The sequence below is a fragment of the Neovison vison genome, chromosome 1 (assembly GCF_020171115.1).
Source record: "Neovison vison isolate M4711 chromosome 1, ASM_NN_V1, whole genome shotgun sequence".
Lineage (NCBI taxonomy): Eukaryota > Metazoa > Chordata > Mammalia > Carnivora > Mustelidae > Neogale > Neogale vison.
The window spans coordinates 55,477,556-55,501,490 of record NC_058091.1 but is presented as its reverse complement, the minus strand read 5'-3'; the positions used below and the strand labels follow the sequence as shown (position 1 = coordinate 55,501,490).

Here is a 23,935-nt window from a genome sequence, read left to right as displayed (position 1 = left end):
CGGACAGGACTGGAAGCACAGTGGAGACTAGGGTCAAAGAACCTGGCAGATAGTACGGAGGTGGGGGAGCGGAATGCGCCTGCCTAGGGGAAAGTACGACCCATCCCAAACTTTCCCAGAGTCGAGGGGCCGAGGAAGGGCGAGCCAGGTAGAAGCACCAGCTTCTTCCGCCGCCCCGCGCTCCCAGCTGCAGTGAAAAGGGGCGGCACGCAGCGCGGGCTGGACGCGGGCGGCCCCCTAGTCGCGCCCACCCGCTGGGCTAACGTGCCACCGCGCGGGGCTCTGGGCCGGCGTCCACGGAAGAAACCAGACCGCTCCCGCCTGCGCGCCGGCTCCGAGGAAGGGGCGTGTAGCTCGGCTTGGGCGAGGAGGAGGGAAACTTGGCCTCGCAGCCTCGCCCGACCAGGTCGAGCGGCGGGGACCTGCCCTTGGGCTGCGGGCGAGCCCGCCGGCTGAAGTCGGGGAGGCTCGGGAAGAAGTGAGCGCAGAGCCGTCCACGAGCTAGAGAAATCGGCTTAAAAAGAAATGTACAAAGCGACCCAAGGCCGCGGGAGTCCGGCAGCTTAGAAGCCACCCCCCCGCGCACCGGGAGGACGGCAGCGACTCGCCCTCGCGAAGACGAGGCGCTCCTGGGCGGCCGCGGGTCTGCGCGGAGGAGCCGCCTCCCCTGCGTGGGGCGCGCATTCAGACGCCGGCGGCGGCCAGAAACCGAGATGCGGCGTGGGGCTCCCGGCCGGTCCCGGGCCAGCAAAGTCGCGGGCGGCCCCGCGCGCCGCTGACCCCGCGCGAGTCCGAGGGCTGTGCCGGCCCCGCCCGCCTCCGCCCCCGCCGCGCGCCCCTCCCCGCGGCGGCAGCGGCGGCGGCGGCGCATCCAGGGGCGGCGCGGATCGGCTCGCCCAGCCGCCAGTGCCTGCGAGCTCCAGGCTGCTTGGGGAATTCACTTTGCCGGTTGGACGCTTCTCCATCCTAGGGCTTCTCCTGGTGGCTCTCCGGCTTCGACGCTCCCCTTTTCCTTTGGACGGAAAACTTCGCTGCTGTTTCTTTTTCCCCTTGGAGGACAGGATTAAAAGTTCCCAGAACTGGTGCCGCCCGTGCCGCTCGGGCGCTGGAACAGCTCTTGCCCGTGGGGTTCCAGTGCCACCATGTGCACCAACATAGTTTACGAGTGGCTGAAAGCGCTGCAGCTCCCGCAGTACGCCGAGTCCTTCGTGGATAACGGCTACGATGACCTGGAGGTGTGCAAGCAGATCGGGGACCCGGACCTGGACGCCATTGGGGTGCTGGCGCCCGCGCACCGCCGCCGCATCCTGGAGGCCGTGCGCCGGCTGCGGGAGCAGGATGCCGCTGCCGCCGGCCTCTACTTCACGCTGGAGCCGCAGCCGCCGCCCGCGCCGCCCGCTGTCGCCGTCCCCACCGGCCGCCGGGGGGAGCCGTGCGGCGGCCCGACCCCGGGCCCCCGCGGGGACCCCCGCGGCCAGACGGCCACCCCCCGCAGCAGGGAGCTGGTGAGCTACCCCAAACTGAAGCTGAAGATCATGATCAGGGATAAGCTCGTCCGCGACGGCATCCACCTGAGCAAGCCCCCGTACTCCCGCAAGGTAAGGAGGCGCCGCCCGGACCGCGCGGGGCGCGCGGCGGGAGGGGACACGGCCCAGCCGCTGCAGCCCATTCCAGGTGACGACGGGGAGGCAAGGATGCTTGGGGTACTTGGGATCTTGTCTCTTTCTGTGTTCGCTCTTTATGCTTTCTTTCCTGGTGTCACCAGCGGCTGGTAAGGCAAGATCCCACACCCAGGACTCAGTTCTAAACTAGGACCAAGACTCCGCTTAATGTCTGGTGCTCTACTGTGGAGAACTGGACGAGCGGCCCTACTCCAGGAGCAAAGGGCAACTCCGGATCCCACCCCCCCGCCCACCCCCGGAGTAGCGCTTAGGTCTGAAGGGTACTGGAACGGTTGGCACTACAGGCGTTCCCTATCTTTTTGAGAAACTTCCAAAGGGAGATTGGCCAAGTCTTAAAAGAGTGGGAAATCAGACCCTGTTGTTATCAGTTCCATACAGTCGAATGCCTTCACTGCTGCAAATTTGAAAAGTGAACCACTGACATGGACATTCTGGGGGAAGAGTTAAGTGTCAGTCCACTTGGGGTAGTTTCTTCAACTTAAGTACAGGGAGGGAATCCGTGCTAAAGACATTGGACATAATGGGCCCAGTGAGAAGGTACTGCTGAGCTCTTTGCTGGGTCACCAGTTTAATTTACTATTAATCCAGATGAGACGAAGAAGGCACAACTCTTAGTTCTAGAAAGTCTGAGTGGACTCCCCTTTGGGAGGAGAGAGCACAGCCCAAGGAAGTGAGATTTTCTGTGGCCAGTGAGGAATCCGTGGGGAGGAATCCCTGGGGAGGAATCACAGGGAAAGAACTGGGAGTTTATGGAAGCTACTGAAATATGGACTTAGGCATAGAATAATTAAGTAACAGAAAGTCTTATTTTCATACAAGAGCTGTCTCTCCAGATAAGTGTGTAGGCTTCTGGAGTCATCCAAGTAGAGGGTCCTGCCTTGAAAGGGAGAGAACTAGGTAGCACAGGTAATCCCCAAGCCTGCTTGGGGTTTCCCAGGCAAAGGAGCCCCTCAGCTGGAAATCATATAAAAAAGCCCAGAGGGAAAAGGTGGGGAAGAAGCTACAGCTGGGGGCGGGGGAGGGGGAAGAACAGCTGTGAACACAGCACCTGAACAGGGAAATTCGGATTATCGAAATGTTTTGTGCTCATCTTAGTCCTCTGAGTTGCTTTATATTCTTAATTCATGGTCAGAACGTCTGGATTTAAGGAAGGGCAAGGGGAAACTTTCTAAAAAGTGGTTAAGGTAGATATGAATGAAGAATTTAATATTGTCCATACGTTATCTTGCAAGAAAGGTAAGCAATTCAGATACCATGCTTGGGAGTATAAATTTGTTTTTATAAAAATAAATAGGGCAGGTCTGAAGGACAGTTTGCCTCAAGTTAAATACATATTTCAGTTACCCACTCTGTGTTACTGATGTGTGGCCCAAACGGAAAGACAGAGGAAAGCACACTTTTCCCAAGCAGGCAGCGTTAGTTACGTCTGGTGTGGATAGGCGGGCTACATAATTAGTATAAGGCTCATTCCTGGAGATAGCAGGTCAGAGGAGTTCAGCCCAGTCACACTCTTGTGATTTGCTTCCCAGGAAGTGAATTGGGTGTGAGCTGAGAAAATGTGAGCACGTGGGCACACAGCAAGGGCACAGGTCGACGTCTGGACAGAAGGGGCTATAGAGAGTAAGGTGTGTTCCTAGGGCTTGCTTATTTTTCAGGACCAGAGCTGTGATCAGGCAAGGGGGCAGAGGAGAGGGTGGGCTGGGAGTGGAGAGTGGTGTTCAGGAAGTATCACATTTTGGTTCTGATCCTTAAAAACATAGGCATAGATAGCAAACTTTAGAAGCTGAGAAAGATTCTTGTACGGACATGAAATGTGTGGGTGTAGGCTTCGGACTGTACCCGACTACCTAGATCAGTGTGTGATATGGTAGTGCGTTTGAGCAAGTGTGATTTACACAAGAAGATTTCACCTTGTGTTGTAATACTGTTTTCTTTCTGTGCAAATGATTACTTCAGTCAACTTCTATATGAATCCTAGAACAGTGTTCGATAAGAAAGATACACCTAATTCACTTCCTGTACCCACTTCATTCTGGGTCTTGAACAGATGAAAGAATAGAGTGGGGGCAGAAGTAGTTTCGTACCTCCATTGGTGTTCTGCCCGTGAATAAAAGAAAAAAAAAAAAAACAGAGATGGCAAATTAAATTGTAAAAAAAAGAAAAACAAAGTTCTATTCCTGTAGTGTTCTATATCTGCTATAAGAAAAACCCAATTTGTTTCAAGAAAAACACAGAATAGGAACTGAAATATAAGTACTGTATCCCAAACTGAGTGTTCGGTTGTACAGCGCCAGACCACGTTGGTCGTTCTGAATTTGTTGCTTATGTGTGCATTGCCTCTAACGTTTCAGGTTTTAAATTATTTGAGAATTGTCTTCTGATGCAGCTTGTTTCTGTGTAGATAGTGCCAGGACTTTTCTTTAAAATGTGATCCACATTATATATCTCTGGGTTGCTTGGCTCTGTCATGATCGGAATGTGTAGCTGTTAATTATGTGCATTTGGGATTCTGCTTACTTGAGCGAGCCTCACTTCGCCTTTATAGTCATTTGCATCATCAATTCCTGTGATGTGTGGTGTGTGTGGGTGTGTGTGTGTGACTTTTGGATGGCTTGAAAGTGGGTTTATACCCTGGATGGTCAAGGCAGGAATAGCAAATCTTTATAGAGGAGAGTAAATTGAGGAGTTTTCCTAAGAATGACCAGAAAGGGCTTTAGGACTGTAGGATTTGTTTCAGGAAGAGTTAAGGTTTGGGCTGTTGTGCTGCTGGCCTGGCCTCCTGTTACCAGGTGCCGCCACTCTCCCCTCTTAGGTGAGTTGCAGTGTAAGTAAAAGGTAAGTTTCTCTTTGTTTTTCCAAAGACAGTAATTAAAATCTAAGTTCAAAGTAAGTTCTCCTTTGTTTTTCCAAAGAAAGTAATTAAAATGTAAGTTCAAAGTAAGTTCCCCTTTGTTTTCCAAAGCAAGTCTGCAGCTTTGGAAAAGCAGGAGACTGGAAAGAACTCTGCTTAAAATCAAAAAGCAGTAGACAAGTCTCTTTTCTATCCTGTGTATAGCTTCTGTGACTGCTGTGATTGCTGCCTTAGTAGGATGGGGATATGTTTTCATAGGGTAGGAATTAGATAGAGCTCTGTGCATATGATCTCAGTTCTTCACCAGGCTTCCCTACAAGCCTCAAGGCTCTAGGTTGCTGTGCTTGGCAGGATGCAGAAGCCCCGCCCTCACAGAACTTGGGGTGTAGCAGGGAAGACCTACAGTGGAATGAGCAGTCATGCTAAAGTGTGATGATTGCTTCTGTGGGGAGTGCATGATGCTGTGGGAAGGTGCATCTAACTTCATTTACAGGGAGGTGGGTCGGAGCAGGCTTTCCAGAACGGGCATTTAGTCAGAGAACCGAAGGTTAGGAAAGTTTGGCCCTAGAAAGAGCATTGTTCTAAGATAGAACAGTATGTGCAAAGGCCAGGAAGGCAGGAAGTTGAGTGGGCAACAGGAATTGAAGGGAACTCAGTCTGCCTGGAGTGCAGAATGCTTGGAGGAAAAGGCAAGAGTTGGAAAGACACTCAGTGGCTGGTCCTGGATGGTCTTGACCTCCTGTTTAGGAATTTGGAGTGTATCTTGAGAGGGAGCTGTTGGTGGATCCTGAGCAGAGGCAGGGTGAACAGTTAGGTTTTGGAGAGTCCAGGGAGATTTGCAAGTGGCCTGGACTGGGGGAGTGAGTCAGGAAGGAGCAGTGGAGGTAATTGAGAGGTGGAATGGACAGAACTTGATGACGGTTTGGATGCCAGGGTGGTGAGGGGAAAGCTCGGGGTGACATGCAGTTTTCTGGCTTAGGATTGCAATGCTATTCCCTGACGAGGTAGAGGACCCGAAAGAGGATCACATTTGGGGAGAAAGATGTTGCCTCTGGAGTATATTCACTCCCTTAGAAATCTATTTGTGTTCCACCTGTTCGTCCTCCCTGGAACCCCTGGCAACCACTGATCTTTCTCCTGTTCTGACAGTTTTGTCTTTCCTGGAACATCCACGGTTGGAAGCATACAGTATGTAGTTCTTTCTCTTGGTAATATGCACTTACTGGTCCTGCGTGTCTCCTTCTGGCTCAACAGCTCATTTCTCTGAGTCTGAATAGCATCCCATTCTCTGGATGTACCATGACAACCTTCTAATGAAGTCTGGCTGAGAATACGGACCTAAGACTACAGCTGGAGAAGAAGGGAGACTAAGTCAAGAGAAGGGTTTTGCGGAGTTACTTTTTTGAAGGATGATGAGTGTTGGTGGCGGAGAGCCAGAGACAGGGAGATGTCCCACAGGCCAGGGTCTTCGAGAAGGTGGGAGGGAATCGCGCCCAAAGCACTAGAAGGAGGTGGATTTGCTTCTAGGCAAGGTGGATTTGCTTATATTAGGAAGGAGCAGAGGAAGGATGGCTGAGGTGGGGTGACATTGAGGAGCACTGGTGTGTCTCTTTGACCATCTGATACCAGTGAGGGGGGAGGTGGAGGGGTTAGAGGTGTGTGGAGAAGGTTGTGTTCATATACAAATATTGGGTGCTATGATCTGGTGCGTGTGGCTATGCTTACGCATAAACATGAAGCAGTAGCGCTTCTAGGATATACGTAAGCCCATGTATAGAGACGGTGTCCTTGTCGTTCTCGTGTACAGGGTGCAGGCGGCAGGCTACGTGTGAGGGTGTATCAAGCCCTGGGCCGTGTGGCAGTGCTGGGCAACGCGGTGGGGAGGTGGGAATACTGCGGGGCTCTAAAGGCGTTCTGTTTACTAGCAGACTTGGAAAAGCAGAAAGCAGGTCTTCGGGCAGATAGCGGACAGGGCAGGCTTCTCCACTTCTTCACATGAAACATATCTCTTTGGCATGCATTACCCGTTAACACTGTTTGAGTTAGTATAACCTTATTTAATAATGCCGTAAGAGCGTTAGGCTTCATTCCCACCTCCGCGTGAATCTAATTACATAACAGGACTCCCGTGGTAATAGGTCTGTTAATGGGTGTTTGGGGAACAGGGCCCAGGATGAAGGAATATGGAGACAGAGGTGGCACCAGAGCTTCTGTGTCTGTGCCAAGGTGAGGATATAGAAGCGTGTAGAAAGACAGAAGCTGGGGAAGAAAACTTTGGAGTTTCGCCTTGGGTCCTGGCAGAGCTGAAATGACAAAAAATATTCCTCCCCCAGAATTCCTCTGCTTTCATGATGTTGTCGGGGACAGATGGGAAGCTGGCAAAGTTCAGTTCTCTAAACTCAAATCAGTATCCTCAAGTATCCTCAGCCTGGGCAAATGAAGACCCTTCTAGGCTTTTGTTGTTCTTGGTCCCTCATTGGAACATGGTGAAAAGGAAGGGCCCGGAAGGAGGTGGCTTTCCTCACGCTGTTTGTAGTTGACTTTTTGGAGAGTTTCTAACATTCGGACTCTAAGCCATCCGTCTGCCTGTCTGCAACCCTCAGGAATGCCGAGCACCCTGTTCCCATGTTGGCTCAAGGTCCCCAGAGTCCCCAGGTGAAATTGTAAACCAGCCCCTGTCCACAGAGGGCAGAGAGAGACCAGAGAGAAAGGCAGACCAGGCCGGGTCGGCAGCTGACAGGTTTGATAAGCAAGGAACTGACGTGAGAGGCTTTTCTGGGGCAGATACACAGTGAGGAGCTCTCTGGAGCTCCTGGACCTGCCAGCCAGAATCTTATTTATTTACTTATTTATTTATGATCTTGCTGATCTTTTTTTTTTAATTGTGTTATGTTAGTCATTGTACAGTACATCATTAGTTTTTGATGTAGTGTTTCACAATTCAGTGTTTGCCTGTAACACCCAGTGCTCCGTGCAATCCATGCCCTCCTTAATACCCATCACTGGGCTCACCTGTACCCCCACACTCCTCCCCTCTAAAACCCTCAGTTTGTTTCCTGGAGTCCACAGTCTCATGGTTCATCTCCCACTCTGATTTCCACCCCCTTCATTTTTCCCTTCCTTCTATTAATGTCCTCCATGCTATTCCTTATGTTCTACAAATAAATGAAACCATGTGGTAACTGACTTTCTCTGCTTGACTTATTTCACTCAGCATAATCTCCTCCAGTCCCATCCATGTTGATGCAAAAGTTGGGTATTCATCCTTTTTGATGGCTGAGTACTATTCCATTACATATAGGGACCACATCTTCTTTATCCATTCGTCTGTTGAAGGGCATCTCAGCTTTTTCCACAGTTTGGCCATTGTGGACATTGCCTCTGTGAACATTGGGGTACATATGGCCCTTCTTTTCTTTGGGGTAAATACCTAGTAGTGCAATTACCAGCTCATAGGGCAGCTCTATTTTTAATTATTTGAGGAACCTCCACATTGTTTTCCAAAGTGACTGCACCAACTTGCATTCCCACCAACAGTGTAAGAGGGTTCCCCTTTCTCCACAACTTCTCCAACATTTGTTGTTTCTTGCCTTGTCAATTTTTGCCATTCTAACTGGTGAAAGTGGTATCTCAGTGTGGTTTTGGTTTGTATTTCCCTGATGACTAGTGAAGTTGAACATTTTTTTGTATGTCTGTTAGCCATTTGTATGTCTCCTTTGGAGAAGTGTCTGTTCATGTCTTCTGCCCATTTTTTTTTTTTTTAAAGATTTTATCTATTTATTTGACAGAGAGAGATCACAAGCAGATGGAGAGGCAGGCAGAGAGGGAGATAGAGGGAAGCAGGCTCCCTGCTGAGCAGAGAGCCCGATGTGGGACTCGATCCCAGGACCCGGAGATCATGACCCGAGCCGAAGGCAGCGGCTTAACCCACTGAGCCACCTAGGCACCCTCTTCTGCCCATTTTTTGACGTGATTTTCTGTTTTGTGTGTGTTGGGTTTGAGGAGTTTTTTTTATAGATCTTGGATATCAGCCCTTTGTCTGTGGTGTCATTTTCGAATATCTTCTCCCTTCTGTGGGTTGCCTCTTTGGTTGGTTGACTATTTCCTTTGCCGTGCAGCAGCTTTGGATCTTAATGAAGTCCCAAAAGTTCATTTTCACTTATGCTTCCCCTGCCCTTGAGCCGTGTCTTGAAAGTAGTTGCTGTGGCCTCCAGAATCTTAAAGGTCTCTAGAGAGGTTTTAACCAGGTATAGTCCCGTATTGTCATTCAGATGATCTCAGTACCGCATTATGCTCTCAAGGCTGTGTTCTTGAAGTGGCCCTCAGCATGGGAACAGTGGGAGTAATACTCATTCTAAAGATGGGGAGGAGGTGAGGAGACTCCGATGGCTGGGGTCCAGCTCTTGGGTCCACTTGTCCTCATGTTCCCTCACTGACCTTCCTCAACAGCTAGGCCCTGGGTTATCACAGTGAACCGGGCCAACAAATGAGACAGATGAACTGGACAGACATAGTTCATTCTTATAGCTATGGATGTACATGTGGGGGGCCTAACCCAGTATCTGATGCGTGGGAGGAGTGCCGTATAAAAGTTGAATGTGGGGGACGCCTGGGTGGCTCAGTTGGTTAAGCAGCTGCCTTCGGCTCAGGTCATGATCCCAGCGTCCTGGGATCGAGTCCCACATCGGGCTCCTTGCTCGGCAGGGAGCCTGCTTCTCCCTCTGCCTCTGCCTGCCATTCTGTCTACCTGTGCTCACTGTCTATCCCTCTCTTTCTGACAAATAAATACAATCTTTAAAAAAAAAAAAAAAAGTTGAATGTGGGACAGGAAGGCGATCTGGCTGCAACATGTCACCCCATTGATCTCCGGGGTTGGTTTGACTGCTCTGGATGGCTGGGTGGGTGTCCCCTTCCCCCTCACTGCTCTGCAGGCCTCCCTCCCAAAGCCACCAGCACTTGGCCAAGAGAACTATCTTTTTTGATAGAGGGGGACTGTTCTTTGATCAAGGGTATACAAAATGTTGCGTTCCCCTGCTACAACCTCCAAACAAGCTCTCAAGGTCCATTTGTAGGTGAACATAGGGTAGGTCAAGCAAGCTTCTTAGATGCCAAGCGCATCTAGATGAGGCCCTGTGCAAGGCAGACTGCCCTTGGAAACAAACAAAACGGTTGAATGTTGTTTCTATAAATGCCGAGGGTGGTGAATTTTGCATTTGTGTTTGTTGTAAGTGTTTTAAAAAAAGACCAACTTCCATCAAAACTTGAAGATTATCAGTGATGAAATTTAAAACCAAAATATGTTTATTCATTAAGTATTTTCGAAGAACTGGGAATGAAAACGCTAGTTGGGCAGGTTATTTAAAAAGCAAACCTCTGAGGGTACATGGATGGCTCAGTTAAGCGGCTGCTTTCAGTCCAGGTCATGGTCCCACAGTCCTGGGATGGAGGCCCGAGTAGGGTTCTCTGCTCAGCGGGGAATCTGTTCCTCCGTCCTGCTCAAGTTTGCTCTCTCTCCCTCCCCCTTTCTCTCTGTCAAATAAATAAATATGTAAAATCTTAAAGGGGGCGGGGGGAAGCAGACCTCTGAAGCAGGGCCATGACTGCAGAATTTAAGAAGGTGCTCATCATCAGGGCGTGCAAGTCTGGGCCCTGCTTGTGGGCCTGCTGTCCTTAAGGAAATAAATCTGTCATTGTGAAATACCAGGTATTTGTGGGTGTTGCCGGCAGCCCTCCAATCACATGCGAGCAGTCACCTCCCATGCTTCAGACCCATCTGCAGCAGCAGTGGGCTGTGGGCTCAAACGTGCCAAGCTCCCCCACAGGCCCGCATGCTTTCGGTGCATTATGGCAGCTGGGGGAGCTCCTCCAGGTGGGAGAGCTCTGTACATCGGACAGGTCCTCTCTGCCGACACTGTGCGGCAGTGGTGAAGAGCCCAGGCTCCGAAACAGACTGTGGGGTCCGGTCCCAGCTCTGCTCCATGCTCGGACACTTCAGCCCCTCTGCAGAAAGTGGACAATGCTAGGGACTGCTTTAGGAGGGCCTTATGGGAGCGAGTACTTACCAGGCTATAATTTGTATCAGATCCCGGGGGTTGCTGTCATCAAGTACCACAAAGTAGGTCTAGAGAACGACAGAAACGTATTCTCTCACAGTTCTGGAGGCTACAAATTCAAAGCCAAGGTGTTGGTAGAGTCTTGCTCCAAAATCCCAAGGGTTTGCACTGCGATTTACCTATAAGGGCCACCAAAACCTGCAAAGGCCATCTCTGTATCTGCAACTGCCACTTCAAGCACCCCAGGGTCTGCTGGGGCAGGTGGTCCAGGATGTGGCAGCACGGCTGTTACTAGAGCCTTCTCTGGTTCCAGCCGCACTCAAAACCAGCAGCTTTCCTGGTGTCTCGGTCAGTGGGCTGGGGTAGTGCATCCCAGTGAGGGATAGGGTGCCTCCAAAGTCCAAAGAGGCGCGTTTAGGCCTTGTGCCTCATTTTTGGTTTTGGGGGTGGGGCAAATGCAACAACTTATCCTCAGTTAAGAAAGGATATCTCAGTATGCCCCCCGCCAAGGGCCTCTGAAAGTTTCATCCAGGTAGGATAGGAGGCCCCTCAGTTTGTGTCAGACGTCTCAACTTCTGACATGCAAATCTTACAATTAAGTCTAGAGTAGGGCTACTTCTTGTTGCCAGGTCAAAGCAGCATACTGTCATCAATGTAATGGACCAGTGGAAGGGAAAGGGGACCAAGAACCCTGCGAACTAAATTGTGGCATAGGCTGGAGACTTTATACACCCGCTGGAGGTAGGACAGAGAAGGTAGACTGCTGGCCTTGCCTGGTACATACTGAGATACTGAGAAAGTAGCAGGTTACTGGCCGGATGCGTAACCTGGCTCATGGTAAGTGCTCACCTGAGTTAGCTTCTGTTATGCCAGATGTAACCTTGCTTAGGTGGTTCAGCTTCCATCCTAGTGGTCTTACAGTCAGCTGTGTATAGAAAATCCATTGGCTCAGGTTTCATTCCTGATGATAGGTGTGTTTGATAATTAATCAGGATAGATTTTTTTTTAAGATTTTACTTATTTATTTGACACACACAGAGAGAGAGAGTACACAAGCAGGGGGAGTGGCAGAGGGAGAGGGAGAAGCAGGCCCCTTACTGAGCAGGGAACCCAATGCGGAGCTCAATCCCAGGGTCCCGGGATCATGACTGAGCCGAAAGCAGAGGCTTAACAGACTGAGTCTAAACCCAGGTACCTTAGTCAGTGGCAGATTTTTTTTTCCAGTGGCAGATTTTTATTACAAATGATGCCTAGTCATTTATTGCCTAAGGATACAATAATAAAAATAATTTTTTAAAAATAAAAAATAAATAAAAATATACACACTTCAGAATTTAGACATTCAAAATTAGATTGTAATCTCCAAAACAGTCACCTGGTAGAGCACAGGATTTCCGTTACTCAAAACCTTTCTGAAGGTCTAGTGCCTGTAGAGCACTTTTTAGAACATGGTCGGTGGGTGCAAGCCTTCATTTTTCTGAGGAGGATCTGGTTTGGGGTACATACCTGAAGTGCTTTGGAATCAAATCTGAGAATTGTGTCAATAAAATATGGAATGGAAGGCAGAATCTGAAAAAATGAATTTTTTTTGGTATAACTTCTAAAGTGGCTTTAAATTTTGTGATATTTATAATTCTTTTCCTACTTTTGAATTCTTAAAAATATGCTCTTACTGTGTATCCATGTTGTAAGTATGGAATACCTCAACAAAACACAAGTCAATTCCCTATATATTTGCAAAGAGTAAGGCATTAGTTATGGACTCTCCCAACAGATAATTAGTGTAAAGGTGCTTATGGTCCTGTAGGGGAGAAGTTAAGTAAACTGTGCATAGACATGAGTAAACCGCAGCACTCTCTGTTAATCTCCATTTGAGTAGACTCTTGGTATTCTTACAGCTTTTCCTTTGCTTGTCCTGCCATTATTTATTTATTTATTTATTAAAGTTTTTTTGTTTTTTAAAGATTTTATTTACTTATTTGACAGAGATCACAGTAGGCAGAGAGGCAGGCAGAGAGAGAGGGGGAAGCAGGCTCCCTGCTGAGCAGAGAGCCCGATGCGGGACTTGATCCCAGGACCCTGGGATCATGACCTGAGCCGAAGGCAGAGGCTTTACCCCACTGAGCCACCCAGGTGCCCCAGTCCTGCTGTTTTTCGAAAGCTTTTCTATACCCTGTCATCTCAAGTCTTAACAGAAGTCAGAGTTCTCATTTCCCTCTCACTCTTGCGTGCAAAAAAAGATGCTTAAGGCAGGGATACCAGGGTTAAGAATGTCCTCATGGGCACGCCTGGGTGTCTCAGTCGGTTAAGCATCTGCCTTCGGCTCAGGTCATGATCCCGAGGTCCTGGAATGGAGTCCCACATCAGGTTCCAAGCTCAGGAGGAGTTTGCTTCTTCCTCTGCCTTCCGTTCCCCCTGCTTATGCCCTCTCTCTCTGACAAATAAATAAATAAAATCATTAAAAAAAAAAAAAAGAAAGAAAGCCCTCATGAACCTTATATGTGATCTTAGGCTGTCGCCCAAGGTATACTATGACAAAGAAAGAAGAGTTAAGTTTTAAAAATGTCATTCTTTTTAGATTTTTTAGAATGCTCAGATTTCAGTTCACTGGAAGTTTGTTCTGAAATGAATTTTCTTCAAAGTAAGGTCAGATGATGTAGACTTGACCAGGGCCGGTCGTCGAAATAGAGAAGGATATCCTAAGGTATTTGGAAGAACATTGCCTATAGTGAGGGAAAATTCCCCAAGAACCATGATAGGAATAACCCCTCAAGGTTATGGTCTGTTTAGAGTTAGAAGCAGCATTGAGCCCTTGGCTTATTATTGCTACTCTCTGAGTTTGAGTTGATGGTTTTTTAACAGTTATTTTTCTAAGTTTTATGAAAAAAATGGTATTTCAGATCAACTGCCGATTCAGACTTGGGAGGCCTGAGAAGGGTAAGGAGGAAATTCTCCTTTTCAGTCAATGCAGAAACTATTAAGGGTAAATAATTGTGGATCATGCCAAAAGGCATTAAGGATACAATCTGTCTTACATAGAGACTAAGTGACATCTAATAGTTTAAAGAGATTTCATTACTGCTGCTAATTGAAATAAATGGTCTGATGAGTTCCAAAAACCTTACTGTTAGGTTTCCATAAAGTTATAAATGCAAACAGAATAAGACCTACTTCATTTGAAACATGTCTGAAAGACAAGGAAAACAATTGATATACATTTTTTGTTTACCCAAATCATAACAAACAGTAATTCCAAGTTTTAAGATGTTTTCCCTATAACTCAGAACTCTATAATAAGACTAGAAGGATACCTACTGTATTTGACACAGAGTGTATAATTTTAATACCCACCCTTAGAGACAAAATTATTTTTAGTGGCCATGAGATAAAATGAAACAAATACTTTATTTCTTCTTTAGTTTTAAAGCAATTGACAATTAAAATAAGGAGTACATTTTGATTTTAAAGTATTTGAACCTTACAGTAAATGTATTATCTGTGACGTAACATTTGCACTTAACCAAACTAAAGTATTATACTTGATAGTCCGTGCTGTCTCACTGTTTTTGAATTTTCAACACAAATAAAAACTCAGAGTGGTCACAAAAGAATAATAAAATTGAAGTCCTTCAAATTTTGTTTCTTTGTTTTTTGCAAATCATGGTTCTTTTCATTGTTGATTTCAAACTTACCGTTTACTTTGGGGATATATAATTGTACTATAAGAAAGATTTGACAATTTTCACAAACATATTCTAGGAAAGGACTCTTGTAAACCAAGTCTGTGGGTTGGTGCCAACTGTGTAACCAAGAGTTCTCTGAACTAACTCTCATGCAGAACGTAGCGCTTATTAAAAGGACAGGTAAGGGGTGCCTGGGTGGCTCAGTTGGTTAATTGTCTGCCTTCGGCTCAGGTCATGATCCCAGGATCCTGGGATCGAGCCCCGCATGGAGCTCTCTGCTCAGCAGGGAGCCTGCTCCTCCCCACCACCCCGCCCGAGCCTGTCTTTCTGCCTACTAGTGATCTCTGTCAAATAAATAAATATTTGGGATCATGACCTGGACCGAAGGCAGAAACTTTAACCCATTGAGTCACCCAGGTGCCCCTTGAAAACATTTCTGACTGAAAATCAATCATACTGAATTGAGACTACTTGGAGAACACTGAAGCAGATCTAGAAGAAACTGAAAATGGTCTACATTACAATGTCTAATGCTACAATGTATTTTTTAAAAAATAATTAAATATAAGAATATTTGTTTTGTACACGGGCACAAATCTCATAGTACCCTGTTAGTGAATGAGGGGAAGGCTATTCCTATGCTTCAGGTATCATTTGAAAAATGGTTTTAATACAAGACATAGTCTGTCTTAGTTTAGCACCATAATTTAATTTCTAATCATTTCTTATTGGGTTGAAACCTTACCCATATTATTATTGATTATTATAAATTTTTATCATTTGAAAATGTCATATTTGAGAAATAATATTTCATCATTCTTTGAATTAGATTTCTTAGATTTCCAGGTTACATAATTTCATATTTGTGGCTTTTAATATTTATAATTATGTGTTGCCTGTTCATGGTGCTTACCTGTTTTCTTCTGTTGTCTCAGACTACTCCCAGTTGCTTTGCAAGAGCTCTTTATATATTAAAGAAAATAATCATGATTACATAGAGGTTGCAGAGATTTTTCCCAGAATGTGGTTTACCTTATAATTTTATGGGGTTTTTTTTGTATGCACCAAATTTAAAAACTCCTATATAGTCTACCTTATCAATAATTTTAGCAATTTCTTTCAGACTGGAGGAATAAAAAAGTGTGAACTCAGAATTGAGTTTGAATTATTTTTTACCATTTACTTGGACAACTTATTTAATCTTTCTAAACCTGAGTTGTCTCATCTATAAAATGAGTATAATATTACCTACTTCTTAATCTTATGATTATTATGTTCTTCTCAGGATGAAGACCTTATCTTAAATTGTTAGTTCACATCCTTACCAATCTTTCGAGGCTAAATATTCTTTTTTAATTTCAAAAAGCTCTTCAAATCCCCATAACAGATGTAATTTGTTTGCCTGCTATCACCATCAAGAATATTTGGTCAATTTATCATTAGCTTTTTAGGTTTTCCTTTTTTTAAAATAGAGAAATATAGTTAATTCTATTTTTATGATCAATTTTATCCTTATAAATCCCTTTCTTGAGTACAAAATCAGTTCATAATTGCCTATTTCTCCCATTATTCTTTTGTTGTTTATTTCATTTCTGCACTGAGCTCTCTCACCCACCTGAAATTTATTTTGGCACATGACATAGGGTAGAGAGCTCTAATGCTCTACATAATCATACTTAGATGACTGTTATATCATGTGCTTTTCAGGAATTCCAGCTTTCTGCGTTCTTGCCATACTCCAAAATTTAACGGAAATGCTACAAGTATTTTGCTATTACTCTGCCCCAGGTTATCAGTCTAAGATACTCCTTATGGTGTTAAAAATTCATCTTCGTTTTTTCTAATTGGGTGGAAATTTTTACTGGGAATGGATATCTGATTCTAGTAAATATCTTTTCAACAACTTAAAGTAATAGAGAACGCTTTTCTTACTGGGCTTAATGTCGCCATGCAGTATTGCCTTAAGAGATTTCCTGTTGGGGTGCCTGGGTGGCTCAGTGGGTTGAGCCTCTGCCTTAGGCTCAGGTCATGATCTCAGGGTCCTGGGATTGAGCCCCGCATCGCATGGGGCTCTCTGCTCAGCAGGGAGCCTGCTTCCCCCTCTCTCTGCCTGCCTCTCTGCCTGCTTGTGATCTCTCTTTGTCAAATAAACAAATAAATAAATAAACCTTAAAAAAAAAAAAACCCAAAAAATAAAAGAGAGAGAGTAATTCCCTAAGAGTATACCATCCTTCCATTGCTAGGAAGATGAAGCAAATCAGGAAGCGATGTCTCCTGTAGCATCCAGAGTTTGAGAGGAGGGACATATCCTCTTATCCCCGTTTATTCTGACATTGTTTTACATTCTATATCTTTTCTCTCATGCACAGTGGTTGACATTTACCTTCAGTTTGGTAACCCCTCTGACAGTAATTGTCATGACATTATTACAGTTGACTCTGTGCCCGGAGCTTTGTGGGAGCTGTGGTCCCCACTACATAAGCACAGGAGGCGGCCGCAGTGGGGAGACGTGGGATGAGCGCTGCAGCCTTGTGGTTCAGAAGGTCACAGCCCTGTAGTTGTGGGTCACTACTTTGTCTTCTGGTTTGCGCAGGCATTTTGTATTTGAACCACAGGGTAGAGACTTTGAGGAGGGCGGGGGGGTGGGGTGGGGTTTAACTCAAATCCCTATTGATTTTACTGTTTTTGAAGAGTTCTCCCCCTTGTCTACTCACTGGCGCCCCCACCCTACCCCAGGGGACCTGCTCCCTTCCCACCCACCTCCCCAGCCCTACCTCACCAGGCCTTTTAGCGGAAAATACAAACGAAGGCTGCTTGCCAGATGCCAGGTGAAATTGAAAACCTTATAAAAGAAATTGATGTGGCATTCATTTTAATTTGAGTCTTTGACTTGACGTAGGAACAACAGCTCCATGTGGAAAAAAGATACAATGGAAAGATGCAATAGGAAATACTGTCCTTGATTTCATTTAAACATTCCTTGACAGGTCAAATAGAAAGGTTTTTTTAAAAGGTCATTGAAGCAAGAATTAGCAGTGGGGTACAGGAAGTTTACGGTTCTGGAGACAGTACCTCTATCAGGTGCTGAATTCAGCTGGGTTTGCAGAAGTGGCTGCACCCAGCGCTTCCCAAGCTAGCCATCAATCTCGAAATAAAGATAGAGCTACTTTAAAGTAACCATGTATCAACACAGAATGGAACACTGCTACGTTATGAACCGCTCCTCTGGGAAATTCTTGATTGACAAAAGTAGCGCTGCATTAAGTAGTAGCAATATTTTCATGGCCAGAAAGTAATAAAGCTATAGATAATCTTTATGAAGAAAAAATACTTTCCATAAAGAACTGCCACACAATCTCAAGACTTGCTTCCTACGGTACCCTGCTCAGGTGAAAAGTAGCTCTAGCTAAATGTGAAAGAAAAAAACCTGATAATTTGAGAAGTTGTTAATTGCATACAAGGTTGGTGTTCTAGTCAGTGTCATTTATAAGGCAGCTCAAGAAAAGATGATATTAGGTGCTATCTGGGATCGCACAAATCCACTGTCTCTCTGGCTTGATTAGGCTTATATAGTGGGAGAAAATTCAAGATATGCATGATGCTTCCATTAGAGATTAAAGTTGTGCCAGAGGGTCTGCAAAGCAATTTTACTCTTTTGAGGTCTACTTCATTACAGAGAGGTTTGGAGAGTTGGAGGTAGGTCGGGGGCATTAACTTGGAGTTTTATTGCGGTGTCATTTTAAATCAGAGTTTTACTGCCACTTCTTGGCACAGCAGTTTGGACCAGTGTATAATATGACCCCTTGTATTGATATACTTATCTTGAAAATGGTGGCGAACCAAATCTTCTGATCTTTTTCTGATCATTTATTAAAACATTGGGATAGTAACATGCTTGGACTCTTGAGCCATATTAGTCCCTCTCTCTGACAGGAAGTACAACATTCTTTTTCACCCCCAGTATTGCTCTTTTGGGATGAACACGCTAAATTATATTCAAAATGTTTTGTAAGGAAAGAGGGAGAGCAGTGGTCTTTTGGAAGCAGGAAGACTGAAAATGCAAGAGCTCCTGGGGCAGTGAACTCCGTTCCTACTCCAAAAACCTTGTCATTGTGCTTTGAGTTCATTAATTACAAAAATTAGATTTATTCTTAATCCAGCCATATGGTCATTAGTTATGGATCTTTTGATTCTACTCTTCACATCTGGAGGGGACTTCTCTTCTTACTTGACCCTCCTCCCTCATTCTCCCCGTGGAGTTTAGAAAGCTAAAATATAATCTTCCATGCTAACTTACTTGTTCGGTCAGACTTCCCCAAGTTAAAATAAGCTTCTTGCTGTTGGTAACTTTTTCAGGTAGAACATAAGGAAACAGCTTTGAAATACTCAGATAATAATAATAATAATTGATCATGGTCAGTATTTATGATTTGTTGAGTGCTTTCCCATAGCATTTCATTCAGTCCTCATTACAGCCCCCTCTGGTCATGTTTTCGTCATCCCTGATTTATAGGTGGGAAAATGAGGCCGAAAGAGCTTATGTAACTTGTCCAGACTCACACGGTTAGTGCATCTTATCTGGGAACCAGGTGGACTGACCCAGAGCCCATGCTCATTATCACTGGGCCATTCTGACTCCAACCTTGCTTTGGGGATTTGGCAGCTGTTTTTCAGTTGCTAAAAAAACAGCTGTGGGGTAGGGAGTGGGTATATCTTGAGATTTTTAAATTACTTTTTATTTTTTGTAAAGATTTTATTTATGTACTTGAGTGAGTGAGAGGGAGAGCATGAGAGGGGAGAAGGTCAGAGAGAGAAACAGACTCCCCACTGAGCAGGGAACCCGACGTGGGACTCGATCCCGGGACTCCAGGATCATGACCCAAGGCGAAGGCAGTAGCTTAACCAACTGAGCCACCCAGGTGTCCAAGATTCTTTATTTTTTTTAAACTTAATAACATTGTATTTAGTGTAGATCTCAAAGACATTATGCTAGAATGAATCCTTGTTTTATATACCACTTAAAGAGAATTCCTTCATTCTTTCAACATGTATTACAAATAATCATCAACAGAAGGAAACTGGAAAGGTCATATGTAGATTAAATCACACCAATTTGGGGGAAGAAAGTTCCTGTTAAGCTTGAGCATCGAGTGTCTTGTCCCATCTTCTGTTACACGATGACAGAGTGTGTTTGCTGTGTGTGATTGCTGCTGTGTGTAAACAAATATTGGTTCTCTTTGGTTCAGCTCTTCAGGAGTTTTTGCCATTTTAATGTATGCTAAATCCGCACCTTGGAATTTTAGTTTAAATAACTTCTTAATATCTAAGGCTTGCTTTCTTTTAGATAGAGGGGAGAATAATATAGGAATCAGGCATTTAACTGAGCGGTTCTTTTCTTACACAGAATACTTCTAGAAGCTAATTGGAGTTGCTTCCTTAGCCTCCAGCAGTTTTTCAATACTCATAATGGCATATTTGGAGTTTGAGGTAAGATTTAGAAACAGTTGAAAGTCATTTTGGTAGATGAAATAGCTCGTGTGTAGTCCTGTTTTTAGTACCACATTGCAAACAATGAAATAAAAATAAAACAAAAATGTGGTTACAAAGTGACAAGGCTGCTTTTCTTAGAAATGGGCATTTCCAGGGGGAAATGGTTCATTAATATTTTGATCATGTAGGTGGTTTCACTGTTGTGATAAGCATAGTCTCCCAAAAAAAGTACTTTCAGAGATACTTTTTTGGGCAAATAAGTCTTGATTTGTTTGCTTAAAAAAAAAAAAAACTACTTAACCCTCTGTAATAAATATCCCCTTTGAATAATGGTCTTATTTTGCTATTAAAATTAAGAATAAATATTTGAAATTCAGTGGCTAGCAGTTACAAACCCAGGAAACACATTCCCTTCTAGGCCTTAATTGTGAGAGGGGGAGTAAGCCTGTTCTGAAGAATTAATTGCCATGTTGTACAGTTTCAGTAAGGTGGAGGCCCGTGTTACATCTATGAGCATACTGTGGGTTTTAGTGGAACTATGTCTACAATATCTTCAGGTCATCTGAGAAAAGTCACATGCTGAAGAGTGGCTTTATTATGTTGGGAAGAAAGGAAAGGGGAGTTTCAACATAATGAGAAAGTACTTGGTTATCCTGTTATGTTCTATAGAATCAGTAATTACTACAGGATCATTGTTTTAAATGATCTTGAACTCTATAATTCTCCTTTAACACAGGGTGTAGAAAGCCTTAAGAAGACATTTTTTTCCCACTTTAATCTTGAGAAAAGGATGGATGACCTATAATATTTTGTGTTTTTTCATCCCATCAAAGACCTGAGGTCTAAAAGGATGCAGGTGATCTAAATTCCAAGGAGAGAAGGGACACATCATTGTTTTGTCTTTGGCAGAGCCCAGGAGAGGGAGGGTTAGCAGCCATTAAAACAAAAATAAGGAAAACAACTAAAATTTTTGTGAATTTTTAAAGGCCAAGTATAGGCTGGCATGATCATTTCAAATTTTCAGGAACCCCAGACTTAGAAGGTCTGTATCCACTTGTTGGCTCATGACCACAGGCCTCCATTAGATGCTTATGAGAGAGATTAGAAGTGCAGTAGGAAACCAGAGAGAGCCCCTCAGTGGCACAGACTGACTCGTGATGACAACTACTTTGAGAGGTGGGTAGAGTCTGCTAGTGTCCTGGAACATTTATCATAGGACATAGAGGTGGTCACACACAGGGGCAGGCAAGAAACCTGCCCAAACACTTAGACTGAGGCAAAGATCAACAGTTATTAGGATAGCTATAGAAAAACAATGCTCTTGCTCCCTGCATTGACACTAGATAGATCCCATCTGTACCAGGGGAGGGATGGGAAATCACTCTTGCCTGAAATCCGAACTGATATACACAGTGATCTGCCATAACTGGGCGGGTTGGGGGCTGTGTTTGAACCCAACACCCACCAACAATGCTGGGTAGAGACTGGCTGTCATTCATGCTTGAATGAGGTAAGAATGCTGAGGTAATCTTACTGCTGAAGCTCAGGTCCATGGGGTCTATCAAAGACAGAGGCTGCAGCAGAATAAAGAAAACCTCTCTGACAGGACTATGAGTCTTCCATGGAGTAACAATCCAAAGCTGGGGGAAGGACAAGACCCCTGGGAGAGACCCCCCTCTGTGCTATAAGCATGGAGGGGGAACACTAAAGAAAAACTGTCTGTCACTCCAGGCTTCACACAAAACATGAGGTGGCTGGTAACCCCTGCTTGAGGAATTCATGGCCTTTGCTGAACTGAAGGTTACTATAGCAACTGCAAAATCCAAAGCTACCTCAACTACTTTAATTTTGACACAACCACTCACAAAGACAGCCTGACAGTGCAAGAGATACGTTCATTCCAGAAGTAAATTCAGTTTACCTCGGTCTTGGCTGTTCATTGACTATTATGGTCTTTTGCATTTAATAAAAAAATTACAAGACATGCAAAAGAAAAAGGAAAAAAAAAATGACCTACCAAGAGAAAAAGCAACCCATAGAACGAGACCCAGAAATGGCTAGGATTTAGAAACTACCAGATGGAAACTTAAACAATGGCTATGAATTATAAAGTATAGTCGGCTTATGTGAGATGTTAATAATAGGGGAACTGTGTGAGGGATTATAAGGGAATCCTCTTTACTCTTTTTTTCAATTAAATCTAAAACTTTTGAAAAATAAAGTCAATTTAAAAATTATATTGTTAAAGGATACATTGAAAATATATTGTTAAGGTAATAAAAGGTCAAGCCAGAGACAGGGAGAAAGACTTTGCTAAAGCACATATCTGATAAAAGACTGATAATTAAAATACATAAAGAGCTTTTACAATTTAATAGTAAGAAAAAAAAAACAGGTCCACAGGAAAATGGACAAACATTTGGACCTTCAAAGAAGAGTCATGGATTTCAGTTGTGCACATGACACCCACTATCATTAGTCATTAGAAAAAGTAAATTAAAACCATAATGAGATATCATTAGAATCACTAGAATTAAAAAGCCTGTTAAAACCAAGTACTGTTAAGTATATAAAGCAAGTGGAACTCTCACACATTTCTGGTATGGTTGCAGATGATCCAACCACTTTGGAAAACAGTTTGGGACCTTCTCATAAAGGTGAACATAAATTTACCAGGCAATCACTCATAGCCGGCTACCCAAGAGATACTAAAACGGATGTCGCTACAAAGTCTTGATGTGTATATCCATAGCAGTTTTGCTTAAAACAGCCCCAAACCAGAAACAACTCAAACCTCCATCTACTTGTGAATGGAAATCATTGTCATATATCCCTCCTATGAAACACTATTGAGCAAAGAAAAGAGGAACAAATCACTGCTACTTACCTAAGGTGGATAAACCTCAAAAGTATTTTGCAAAATGAATGAAGCCAAACACAAAAGAGTACATGGGGTATGAGTCCAGTTGTATGATATTCTAGACTGCAGAATGGGACTGCATAGGGGCAGGCAGAAAATTTTTGAGATGAAAATGTTAATATATCTTAATTGTTATGGTTACATGAATCTATACATTTGTCAAAACTCATTGAGCTGTATAGATAAAACCAGCAAATTATCATGTACAAATTATATCAACAAACCCATTCAAAATATGGTATGAAACTCTAGAAGAAAATGATTCAGAAAATGATTCGGAATTTTAAACACTTTGAGCATCTCGGATAATGCTGTCATCTTTGAGTGATCTCGAATAAGTTACTTCACGTATTAGTGCTTTATTTTCCTTATCTATAAAATGAGATACCCAGGTGAGGCGTCCCACCAAAGAGGGATTCCAGAGCAGAGCCCTGAATAGGGGTGACTAGACATCTCAAAATCTGGTTGATATTGGGGTAACAGGGGCTTGGCAACCGCATATGCGGGCTTTTTGGATGCCTGAGGTAGAAAAAAAAAATACAGAAAGGACTCCTCCCATCTACAGAATGACCCCAACCACATCTTGGTTTAATTTTTTTGAGAAGATGAATTAATCACAACACATAAAGGGCTATGAAAAATTTCCAGAATTTGCAAAGTACTCAAATGATGCTCTCCGTGGTGATGTTGATGTTGCTTTATCTTCTGTGTGTATGAGCAGGCTGAGATGCCTGAGTTCCATGAGTTGCAGAAGAACTGAACTAAAAACTTCGATGATTGTTAGTATTTTAGTTTAAAATTGATGTTTGCTTGTACCATTGCATAGAATCACTTTTGCAATCCATTCAAAGTTCAAATTAAAACAAGTGTTTTGTTTTTAATTTTTTATTGATGTCAGACAGTGTTTTAGGTGGCGAAATTACCTTAAATAAGACTCAGTCTGGACCCTCAGGAACTTTTTGTGAAAACAGCGATCAGTAAGGGATTATAATGTGTTGACTGTGATAATCTCCATGAGGAGGTGTGGGAGCCTGTTCTGGGTCTGGAGGGGGGAAAGATTTTATGGGGGAGGTGATGATGTGGTTGAACCCTAGGGAGTGTGTGTTGGAGGCAAGTTGGATATTGCTTTGGCCTGTGTGGGAGTGGGAATACATTTTTTAAAGTCCATGGAACACTAAAACAGAAGGAAATTAAAAAAACAACCCTCAGGAAGCCCGCTGAATCTATGTAAATAGTGTTTGATCTCTTAACAATTG

At 44.2% G+C, this 23,935-nt stretch overlaps 1 protein-coding gene across 1 annotated transcript in view; it reads left to right on the top strand.

Moving 5' to 3' along the window:
- The first annotated feature begins 890 nt into the window (after positions 1-890).
- The window catches only part of SAMD5 (sterile alpha motif domain containing 5), a 52,518-nt gene continuing 29,473 nt past the window's right edge, over positions 891-23,935 (top strand). The window contains exon 1 of the mRNA XM_044247117.1: positions 891-1,598. Within this exon, the coding sequence (XP_044103052.1) occupies positions 1,143-1,598 (456 nt within the window). The 5' untranslated portion in view covers positions 891-1,142. The remainder of the gene's footprint in view (positions 1,599-23,935) is intronic.